This window comes from Mercenaria mercenaria, chromosome 9 (assembly GCF_021730395.1).
Source record: "Mercenaria mercenaria strain notata chromosome 9, MADL_Memer_1, whole genome shotgun sequence".
In the NCBI taxonomy this organism is placed as follows: domain Eukaryota; kingdom Metazoa; phylum Mollusca; class Bivalvia; order Venerida; family Veneridae; genus Mercenaria; species Mercenaria mercenaria.
Window position 1 is genome coordinate 48,572,441 of NC_069369.1, and position 12,151 is coordinate 48,584,591.

The 12,151-nt window shown below is 34.7% G+C and overlaps 1 protein-coding gene across 1 annotated transcript; it reads right to left on the minus strand.

The window, feature by feature from the left end:
- Positions 1 to 102: 102 nt before the first annotated feature.
- On the minus strand, positions 103 to 9,930 carry LOC123547067 (EF-hand and coiled-coil domain-containing protein 1-like). The gene is made up of 8 exons (XM_045333840.2): positions 8,645 to 9,930; positions 8,238 to 8,341; positions 7,101 to 7,195; positions 3,958 to 4,125; positions 2,920 to 2,966; positions 2,468 to 2,592; positions 1,874 to 2,105; positions 103 to 1,353 (listed from the first exon to the last, which is right to left on the minus strand). The coding sequence occupies exons 1-8, from the start codon at positions 9,441 to 9,443 to the stop codon at positions 1,277 to 1,279; spliced, it is 1,647 nt and encodes a 548-aa protein (XP_045189775.2). The 5' UTR covers positions 9,444 to 9,930; the 3' UTR covers positions 103 to 1,276.
- Between the last annotated feature and the right edge of the window lie 2,221 nt (positions 9,931 to 12,151).

Below are 12,151 nucleotides of genomic sequence, written 5' to 3' on the forward strand. Positions count from 1 at the left end.
ATAAGCGCCCAAACTCGTATTCAATCAAGTTTAATGCTGTATTTCATTTTGCTTTGAAATGTGATGAATAGATTAATAAATATATAAGAAACCATCTTGTATAGATGTGTATATCAATTTATTTGATAACTGAACTATGTATACAAAATATTTATACAAAATAGAGTTAACTTTTGACAAGGCAGTTGAGGTATATAACTTATTTGGTACAAATATAATCATAATTAATAAATAATATATTAACTAAGTACAAATGATTTGTCATATGAATGATGAATTCATGCGTCGTTAGTTTGTGCAATGTGTAAATAAACAAGTATATATCATATTGACAATGTTGAAAATCTTAGATGAACGTTGTGGACCCGTCAAGGCATTCGGCAATTTCCGTGCGAAAAACAGCTGTTTCGGCATCCTTCGGTCAATTTTCATTATAACCGGAGAATACCGAAATCGCGTGCGGAAAATACATAATCGAGCAAAAAATGCCGATTGTCATAACGGGCCACTATCAGTAGGGGTAGTAATAAAATAGAAACACTACATTATATAAGAAATCTACATGTAAGAGATACAAATTTTAGATACATTTATAAGTTATGTATATGTTATAAGTTTAAGATATCAATTTCTCGCTTCGCTACCGCTCGCTCGAAATTAATATCTTAAAAATGCGGTATTCAACTTATAACCGGCTTACAGTTAGCCCCTACTCGGGTACAGTGTTATTGGCGGAATCTGGAACAACTGATAGACCTTCCTGGCGGAATCTATTAAATCGTAACATTTAACAATTAAATTTAATACATACAGTTGATGTGAATACTGTATGTGAAATAGAATGGCCAGATTTGAACGAAATGGCAGAGCAACTTGGGCGAACTGTAAGCTATGTTTTAAGTGCAAGACGGTACAAAACAAAGTCTTTGTAAGACATCTTTGGAGAAAGCATTTAACGACTTTATGCACAATCCATTAATGTCGATATTTCGTCTTTAAAAGAGTAATAATTGTCACACATTCCTTTAAAATATAGTATACTGATGGAAAAATCAAGATTTTGTTCAGATCTGTGTGTTATCCCTTACATTCTTTTTTTTCTTTCGACAGGATTTTACGATCAGACAGAAGATGTTTACATGTAATAACGTTACAAATGTATTTCGTATCCCCCCATGAAATTACGTAAAGTAAATCAGTAGAAAATGAGAAGCGGAAACAGATGTGATGCCAAGTTGATATGACCGGAAGTGATGTTGCCGCTATTTTACTACTGTCAGCTAGAGAATAGAAACAACGGACAATCCGATAATGTCTTCTGTAAGATGCGGATGAATTGGTCCGCTGTCATATCTGCAAAGTAAATGAGCATACATATAATTTGTATTATCCAAACACTATTAAGAAAGCTCACGCTGTCGAAATAAGCGTAATCTCACATCCAAAGGTCTTAGTAAAAACAAAAACAAAAATGGATTTAAATAAACTTTCGGGGCAACTTATTCATTTAGGACACTGTATTCTTCTTCCAACCGGGAGTCGCTGTTCAAGCTTAAGAAGTACACTCTAGATTTGGCCCTCCATTAGTTAAACGTAATTAGATATTAGAAACAGCATGAATATCAATGCAAAAGATAGGGTTTAGGCGTATTTTACGGTTCCAACAGTTTATATTTTAATCTCGACATTGTTTGCCAATTTAACAGGGGCTATTCTGAATAATATAGATAACTACTAATTCTATCAAAACTTTATATAAATCTCACCATTTTCTTCTCAAAACATGATCAGAACTAAGAGAGATTAAGTCAGAATATATAAGAGAAACGATAAAAACTTTAAAATGGAGCATCTAGCCGGTAGTCAGACTAACCTTGTTCATCCTCTCCAAAGCTTGAATCTATCACATCCAGCAGCAACTGCCCAAGCGTCTTTCGGCTCAGACACTGGCTGCGCCCTTTCTGCAGCAGACGAAATACCGAAACAAGTTGGTCCTCTAAGGACAACAGACGACTGCATTCCGTTTCTAGAGCCTCAACCTGGAAATTGGCCGTTTGGAGATGTCGTCTGCAGAGGTCTAACTCCGTGTCAAGTCTTGCCATTTCCTGAATAAAACATTATTTATAATTTCTGTGAGGTATAAATGCTGAAGTTTGCGCTGCAGGATTTGGATTTGAAACAGTTGCGTAAGAAGCGTTATTACAACTGCATCCCTGTCAAATCTGATGAAAGGCTTAAAATAAATCTACGTTTTGATATAAGAGTTTTACGATAAAAGCCACTTATATTTTTTGTAATTCCAAATGTTTTTTATAATTCAGCTATTTCGGTAAACCACGCAGAAAAAAGACTTCGCGAATATCAAAAGGAATTTTTAAATCATAAACTAAGATGCAGATTTAAAGACACTTTTTTTTCTTATCTCTTTAATAAAAACCTGATCTTTTTCTTTAAACCCATGCTTTACCTGTTGCTGTGTATGAAAAGCTTCACACTGAGTTTTTATCTCGTGCTCCAGCCTCTTTATCAAGATAACTTCCGGTGGGAAGTGTTCGTCTGCCTCAATGTCAGCGGTTTCCATGTCGATCTTATCTACAAAATAAAGTTTATGACCTATAACTTCTTATCAGATGTACCTTGCAAAAATACCATGATTTACATATGTAAATAATTTCTTTTGCCAAAAAATAGTTTGCTTGCCTTGAATAAAGAAATGGAACAGGCTTTTATCAACGTACGTATTTTAAAGTGGTATTTTGCCGGTAGTTTATTTGCGCAGTAAGCTTATTTCAGCCCTTAAATTAACAAACTGTACACATGAAGTAATGAATTAACTTAATTGTATTAAAAATAACAAATGCTACTTAAAAACAATAAGTGACTTATAGGGGAGGTAACTTCCGCATGTACCAAACCTACCTGAGTTATCCTCTGCCAGACTCTCCGATTGTGATGAATCATTGAATCTGCAAAAAAAAAAAAAACGACACATTTAAGTTGACACTCATGTTAAGTTTTATTTACTACAGAAAAGAACCATATTCTTAAAATACTGACATGAAAACGTAACATCATACATTTTTTAAAATGTGGCCTTTGAATTCTCATGACCAGTTTCCACTCCTTTCTGTTATTTCTCAGCATCTTATTTTGTGTAAATGAAAAATTTCAGGTCTTTTATAATGCGACAAAGTGGTTTCAAAGCTTTTGAGACTTTCTGCAATACAGGGATTTTTCAAGAAACTAGGTTTTAACAACAGAAACATTAAAAGGAAAATACAAATTAGCAAAAACTAATTTTTTTTTTGTAAGAAAATCACATGAGCCCTAATTGAACATGAAGTTTCATGTTTTCTATCATAAAATACGGATGTTAATTAGAAAACCGAAAACAAACTCTTTGAATTCCTGATTAAATGCAAATGATATCGAATTTTCTTCTTTCAAGTGATAAATGAAGCATCGGTATTTGCATGATATTCTTTGGAAGAAGAAGTTTTTTTTTATATTACAGCTTTGCACATACATAATACTATTTGCTTGTAGCTTCGTCGTATTAAAATTAATTCGTCTACAGACAAAATATCTACTGCAGATGCATAATTATAACTTTTTAAAGAGAGACGTCATAGAAAAAAAATCATGTACAGTGACTTTGAAAAAACAAACACAGCTGTCTTCTGTTTTATTTTCATATAGCATATTTGTTAAGTAGTTGAAAAGGTAGTACACTGTTTGTGGACTTGGTAAAACCGCAATTACGATCAATTAAAAAACATTTCATTTGTCTTGGAGGAGAGAAGTTTGGGTGGTAATGGAGATTTAATTAAATCCGCTAATCAGAAAGTATGGCCGGTACCTGGGTAGTACAACGGACTTTACGCAAGTCGGCTGGATAGAAATACTGTCTGGTAGAAAAAAAGCCTGTTCTGACAAAATCTAACATGCATTTATTACCTATTTTTTCCCGAAAATGAGAATTTTCTCTTCAAGCCGGGAGTACAATTTGGTGTCCTTACAAGGATGGGAGACTGGGGGACGGAAGTTGGCGTCAGTGGGGTGTCTCCGGCACTCTCAACTTCTTTAAAACTCTCCACACACACCGCAAACAACTCCCGGCAACACCTGCAAAAACATTTTGTTTTATAATATCACATGAATTATACTTAACAATGCCTTTAGTATAAAATAAATTCTTGGTAGCCATATTCTAGTGAACTAATGACCACTACAAGGCTACACAATCTTTGTAATTCATAAGTTACAATTTCTATTGACCAGTTCTAGAATATTATTTATTGCTGGAAAGATATCGATGATGATTTCGGAAAACATTTAATGGTTAATAACATCCATTCATTAGCTCACAAGAATTATTTAAAAAATAAGCGAGTTAATGTTTTTTCCCAGGGCAAAAATCGTGCCAAAACGCAATCTAAAATACAATTTCAGTTTTTTTTTCTTTTCGAATTGAACAGTTGTTTAAAATGGAAATGTTGCTTATATGCTATCAAAATTCTATCAAAGACGGTTTTATAAGAATACAATAGGGTTATTATAACAGTAGCTTGATCTGGGATGCAGTATTCGGCTCGAGTGGATTTTGCCAGATCGGATCTCACGAGGCGCGCAAGCGCCGAGTGTGATCCGACCTTGCAAAATCCACGAGAGCCGGATACAAAGTCCCAGATCTAGCTACTGTTATAATGACCCTTTTATTATATACCTTTACCATTTTGATTCTTGTTTTGTTCTTGAACGAAATTTTCAATGTTTATCGATATTAAATGGAATTTAGTGAAGTTTTTATGTGCGCTATTTATAGAAATGTGTCGGGTCATGCATATTAATGAAACTAGTCCGGCAGCATACAATACGGAATTTAAAAGGTACAATACGGAATTTTTGTCTGTCTGTTCATATTCAATTGTGCAATACAAGCCGATTTTTAACAGAATTTATATAGGTATATAATAAATAAAGATATGCCGTTTTCTATGTATTTTTTATGTTTGGATCAATCGAAACCTTTTATAACTCAGTTACTTTTCGCATCCCCATGCGGCATCACTTTAACACTTAAAACTGTACAATTTGAACAAATCTACATACATTGAAAATTATTTATCAAAACCAAAGGGGGAGATTTATATGAGCTGGACGGAATTGAACAGGGAGATTTTGGCCTACATTTGAAATCACCAGCCAAACTCGTATAAGCATCCTACGAATTCTTCCTAATGGTATGGCATATCAATTTTTATTATGTATAAAATATTAATGAAAACATGTGACGGAAAAGGAGATTCAAACGTAAAACACTCCACATTAGAAAAGTATTAATATACTGCTGAGTGAGCTTCCTTGTAAAAACCCTTCCTGATCCCTACTGGATATATGCTCATGACGGCTGACGCCAGTCTAGTATATACAAAAGGGAATCACCCAAACGAAAAAAAAATAGGGTAACAGACTACGTATGCAGCGCCGACATGTGGTCTTTAGGTCACATAGCACGTAAATATTATTCCCTATATATTCTATATAAAACTGACATTTTTAAAGAGCTACCAAACATTGCTAGACCCATTTCAGAGAACAAATCCTTAGTTATGATAAAACTGATATAAAACGAAGAGTAAAGTAGAAGTCATGTATCTTCTAAGAGAGATTTCTCGTGTCACTTTTGCTTACTGTAAAATCACATCAAAATCACATTGCTGGGACCTGGAAGTACTACTCATACTAAAATTGAGTTTAACTTCACGAATACAACCTCCTCCCTCATTTTATTCTACCAAAATGTAAAAAAATATATCAACAATGAAATTTAAACAGAAACCAACTTTAATTTAGACCTCTGTGGCCATGCCAAGTGAAAAATTAGGGTTCAAAAACCTGTCCGCCATGGGTCCCTTTACTATAATTAGGCCTAAGTCGTTTAATGGCGGACAAGTCATGGAGTTGGAACACTATTTGTTTTAATTTCATGGTGGATGTATTATTTTTACATTTAGTAGAAATAAATATATATGTATGAGTAAACGTTATAAATTGTAAAATTGTAAGGGGATATAGTAACTATATGCTTATTGACCGACAAGCCATTCAGTAAGTGTTTTATTGCATCGGGAATTAATTTTGACTGTTTTGTTGTTTCATTTTTTGATTTATTAGTCTTTGTTAGGTGCTCTCTTGATTATCAAAACACGAGAATGTTTGCCAGACTTAAGGTTATCTTTAAAGCTGCTAAACAATAAAGTCTAGACAAAACTTTCTAGAGAAAAACAACCATTTTACTATGGTTATGTAGCTTAATCAGTTTAAACATTACGTCATACCAAGGAAAGCATGTGTTTCAATTTTTGATATCATTCCATTTACTGGAAGTGCTAAAGTGTTGTATTACAGATTTATCTTCAATACAGCAGTATAATGAAGGAACACATTATTTTGCTGATATGATTTTCGTATAAAACGGCTACACTTACATCCGCAATCTGACTAAAGTACATATCCTACTACACTACGCATAGGATCTGAAAACGACCTATTCATTGCCTCGTTCTGACGGCTCTTTCGCTAGCCAATCAGAGCCTAGCTTACAACATCTTGCAAATCTGCATGTAGCATTGACTTTTGATATTTACAATTTTTATGTCGTAATGTATCAGATAGCCGGTTAGCTCAGTCGGTAGGCCACTTGCTTTGTAAGCGAGGGGTCCCGGGTTCGAGTCCTGGAATAACCGCATATTTTTCTTATCCTTTGACAATCGAACAAGTCGTCTGATTGGATAACATAAAAATAGCAATAATGGAAATCCAATATATACAGAAGACGAATGTGAATAGGCCGTTCTCAGATCTTCGTTTAGAAGATCAAGTACTTTAGTCAGATTGCTTACATCCGTTTCCTGCATTTTATAGGAGTGCAAAAAAGCAATAAAATGTCCGATTATTTGATATATTGATTGAAACGCCATCTATAGGGTCTGGTATTGAAAGAATATTGTCTACACCACAATCGTAAATGTCTGCTTCCTGAATAATAGAGCCACATGTCTATGTATATGGTCATGCCTTCATAACAAAAACCGAACCTGTATGTTTTCACGATCAGTTCTAGTTGCCCTGACTGTCGTCTGCTCTCATCTTCCAGACGTACAATCTCGCGTGACATGTCAGTCAGATCGTGCTGAAAGAATACATAAGTGTTTGACAGCTGTCAGTGTGCTCTTCATTAAAGGAAACAATAAACAGACCTCTTAGTGACTATTTCTTTGTATTCCTGGCAATTCTTGGCAAATCTATCCTGATATCACGCATAATTGTTTCTAGAAATTACAAGACAGCGACAATTTGCAAATCAACTTGACATCTCCTTTCTTTGAAAATATTCGACATTGCGGTATTATGAGAGGGAGACAATCAAAATTCCCTTGATCAAAATCCCCTTCACTGAACACTGACAGGGTGTTACAAAATCCCCTTCATACTTTTGCAGGGGGTATCATAATCCCCTCTGTGATTTTTACTTATTTCATCAAGTTCAAATACAACTATACACTATTAAAAAGTCTATTGCATAAAGCACGTAAATACAATGCCTTTAGCAAACATAATTTAATTTGGAGCACTGATATCTATATATCTATAATGAAAATCACAGAGGGGATTATGATACCCCCTGCAAAAGTATGAAGGGGATTTTGTAACACCCAGTCATTTTTCAGTGGAGGGGATTTTGATCAAGGGGATTTTGATATACACTCATTATGAGACATCCCCTCAAGATGCAGAGAATATAAATGTAATAAAGAACTTACATGGTGCAATGTCTTTTTATCAAATTGGTTTTCATTAGTTATTAATTGCAAAAGAAAGAAGAAATGAATTGTTTCTGTGCGTTTAAAAAATGTTTGCTAATAAAAACCCTGGTAGTCAGTCAACAACGAAGCAAAAATCTCAAACGAGTTAGTCACACAATTGAAATTGTGTATAAAAATGTTATATCATTAAATTATCAACTTATATTGATAGATTTAGAAAAAAACAACAAATTGTTATGTTTGCTAATAAAAACCCTGGTAGTCAGTCAACAATGAAGCAAAAATCTCAAACGAGTTAGTCACACAATTGAAATTGTGTATAAAAATGTTATATCATTAAATTATCAACTTATATTGATAGATTTAGAAAAAACAACACTTTGTTATGGAACGAAATTGCAAATTCACCTGTAGCTGATTGTTGAAATTTATAAGTTCTTTCACTTCTTTATCTCTGAGCTCTCTGAGTTGGGTTAGTTCTCGTGCAAGTCTTCCTACAGATTTCTCCTCGCCTAAAATACAAAAGCTGTACATTACATTTTTTTTTCCTTTTTATAAAACTTAAAAGGAAATATCTACACGAGTATCTAATTTCCAACAATTTGCACTTTTCTTAATATTATAAGAAAATCAATGTAGATGTCGTCTGCGTACTAAGAGGTAATCCCCATTGCAGTAGTATCCTTAATACTAAACAGGTGGGGTACCACTAAGAGAAGCAATCAATAGGGGAATCGAGGTTGGTGGAGTTTGATTTACTACGCCAGTGGTACTTATAATAGGAATATAGAACCAAATATGTCATTTTACAATACCTTTTAATGGTTTATATACGAGTGTGCTGCCACCTGGTGGCATGGAATGTCTGTTGGTCCCATTGGGTATCATGCCACCCAGTTCCGGTGTAGATACAAGATTACGTTGATACTTTTTCAGTGCGACTTGCATCCCAATATTTTGGGCGTCTGAGGCCTGCAACATTGTCCTTAAATCTTCAATGATTTCTTTCAAAGTCTGTGATTCCTCCTTGTGATAGGAAACTTCATACAACATCTGATCTATATGTTCCCTAATCTCACTGAGCCGGAAACCAGACAGACGGAGTTTATCCCAGTTTTTGAAAATTTCAGCGTCATGTATGCACTTATGACTGTTCCCGTTTGCCATTCGTTTTTGAAACTGAGTAAGTTTTCCTGTATCTGGTAGCTTAGGTTTGGTATCTCCATTTTTAGAATTGCCCGTGTTCATAGCCCGAAATGTTTGATTCACAAGAAAACCAGTGTAATCCCCATAGCAAGCAAAATGTTCACAAAGTCGGTCGTGGAAATCCTTAAATCCAAGGTCATTGTCTGTATCCCTGTTAATAACAGACTCTCGTAAATTAAGAACATCACATAACAGACGAAATTCTTCCCCGGAGATTTTCCCACGTCCCTTTGCGTCTATACTTTGAAATATATCTTGTAGATATTGATCTAGATTATTTGAGAGCACGATAATTTCACTTTTCTTCGTGCCGTTGTTGCCATATTGATATGCCATTGTATTCGACAGCCATTTTGCCTTCATCTTTGGAGATCGGCCGACCCTCGGAGATTGCGGAATCAAACTCATTTTAATTTTCAGTAAACTGGTTTATTTTAGCCTCAGACTTACCCCAGTGGGAAAGATATAATTAAACTTGATATATTACAGTAAAATAATTGATCTCCAGTTTATTTCTACAAATAGAATAAGTTTACATCCATTTGAAACACAATTTCGAATAGAAATTTTATCACAAAAATAGTTCCAAAGTTTTTTTATCCTGTAAACTCCTAAAATCTGACACATTTGTACAGCGATGTGTATTTCACAACTTAAAACTACATTTACCTACTTATCAACATTTTAAGATTGTTATCTGACACCACATGTGAACGATGTTTTTTATCATTGCTGCAGCAGAATTGACCCTTCAACTTCAACATCAATTGCTCCATTTAATGTCTATCATAATCTCATAAAAATCTCGCACCTGTTTTGGTTTCCGAGAAGTAAAGCATACAACAAAATCCACTTCTAACGGTCTACGCCTTTTATCATCCGTGCTTAAAGATAACAAATTATGGTGCCAAAGTAATACTAAAACTGTTTTGACGTCCGGTCAATTAAACATTTCCACGGAAATGCTGCCACGATACAAAGTATACATAACATGAATTGAACGATATTTTTAAGATAACATGCAAATTCATATGAGCCGTGCCATGAGAAAACCAACATAGTGGGTATGCGACCAGCATGGATCCAGACCAGCCTGCGCATCCGCGCAGTCTGGTCAGGATCCATGCTGTTCGCTAATAGTTTCTCCAATTCCAGTAGGCTTTAAAAGCGAACAGCATGGAGCCTGACCAGACTGCGCGGATGCGCAGGCTGGTCTGGATCCATGCTGGTCGCATACCCACTATGTTGGTTTTCCCATGGCACGGCTCATATGTATTGTACTTTTAGTAATGTTGACCGATATCTAACTTTATTTTCTTTGAAATCAACATTACCAGTATTTCGTACATACATGTTAACATGTTGTCAAGAAAATTAGTGGGCAAGTACTAAATTTAATTTTAAGGAGCTTTAGTTACTAATGTTAGGCCATGATAGGAAGGACAACCCCCTTGAAATAAGAGACAGGGGGGAAAGGGTGGGGTGGGGAATGGATGTGAATATCTGTGAACACCAGGTGCATTTTTTTCACGAGTCTTGTAGCTACGAATGCCGGATGTAAATAATTTGTTCACGAAGGACATTTTTTATAATCTTTTCTCTTTTTATTTCATTTCTTTGTTTTAATTAATCAGTGTTTACCAAGTTTGTAGTTCAGTAGCAGTGAAACATGAAATTTCACTCTTATGTTTCACGTATTCCCTAATCAAGGGGCAGGACGTGAAGTGGTTGCACACTTGGTTCAAGCGAGCGAAATGGTTGCAAACTTACAAAATGGCGGGTATTTTCTGAAATCATCGCGTGTTGCCTTGTTCTTTTATCAGGTAAGTGGGCTTCTATGGTATTTTGAACTCTATGAATATGTGCATGCATCAGTTCTACGTCTACGTCACACTCGGTTTTGTGTTTCAGCGTTGTAGGTTTCGAATTTTCGAAGTTATTGAAGTTATAAAATGGTCATGTCCATGTTTTGATATTTGAATTGCGTCGTTTCTTGCCGTTTTTAACATTCTAATGATCAAACTATTTTGTTTTGGGGCCCTTAAACGAGACAAAACAACTATTTGTGAAGAATTCTATAAACATTTGGCTCTGCATGTTTTAGGGATAGTGCTATACACAAATAAATCTTGTTCAAGCTAGTTTTTGTTGCAAACTTGTACTTCAAGCAATTTCTGTTGCAAACTTTTTCTGGAAAAATAGTGTCCAACTCTCAGAGAACGTTTATTGTGCAACTGGTTGAAGTGGCAAATCATAAATTTCCTCAGAGTTGCAGTAGATAGCGCGAAATTTCATAATTCTATTTCTAATCACGTATAACGACGTTTGGGCACAAAACAGAGACTTATTTTTAACTTTTTGTGATTTTGGAAGATCAGTGAAATAATATGGTCGATGTTTTGCTATGGTGTGCACTAGCCTTGTGTGTATCTTGCCCAAGAAATTACTTAATGCAAATCGTGTAATCTGATAAGTTCTCGTCTTAATTCTAAGTTCCCATGTCCATTGACCTGTATTTATAATTGACAGAAAATTTGTTAAAGATATTTTACATAAAAGAAATATCATAGTCGAACTAATATATAGCAAACGTGTGTTTTAATTTTAATCGATCTGAAATCTACAGTATTGTATTTCCTTGTTCAATTTATTTTTCAGGCAAAAATGCAAGACTGAGACAGCGATGGGAATTCTCCTCTGGAATGTGGTATTTGCAAAAAGAAATTCCGTCCACGGTTTGTGCTTCAACGTCATTTGTCATCACGTGAAACAAGAAACTACCAGGATACAAGATTTGTTCATAAAAAACTGTTTTTCGTAAAATATTAGCACATGTAGTTTTGATAGAAAAGAAAACCAAGACATTTATATACAACAGTGATGTAATAACGTTAACACAATGACATAGATGCATACATAATGTTTCATTTCTAGATTAAATGTACAAAAATAATATATCCTAGTCTTAAGATATGATTATGATGTAAAATGTTTTGAACTCATTAGAAGTTATAGTAGTTGTTTATCCACCTGCGCAATCTTGTGTCGATATAACATGATCATAATACGAAACAAGGCTATTGAATGTTGGTGATAAGGTACATGTAATATACCCC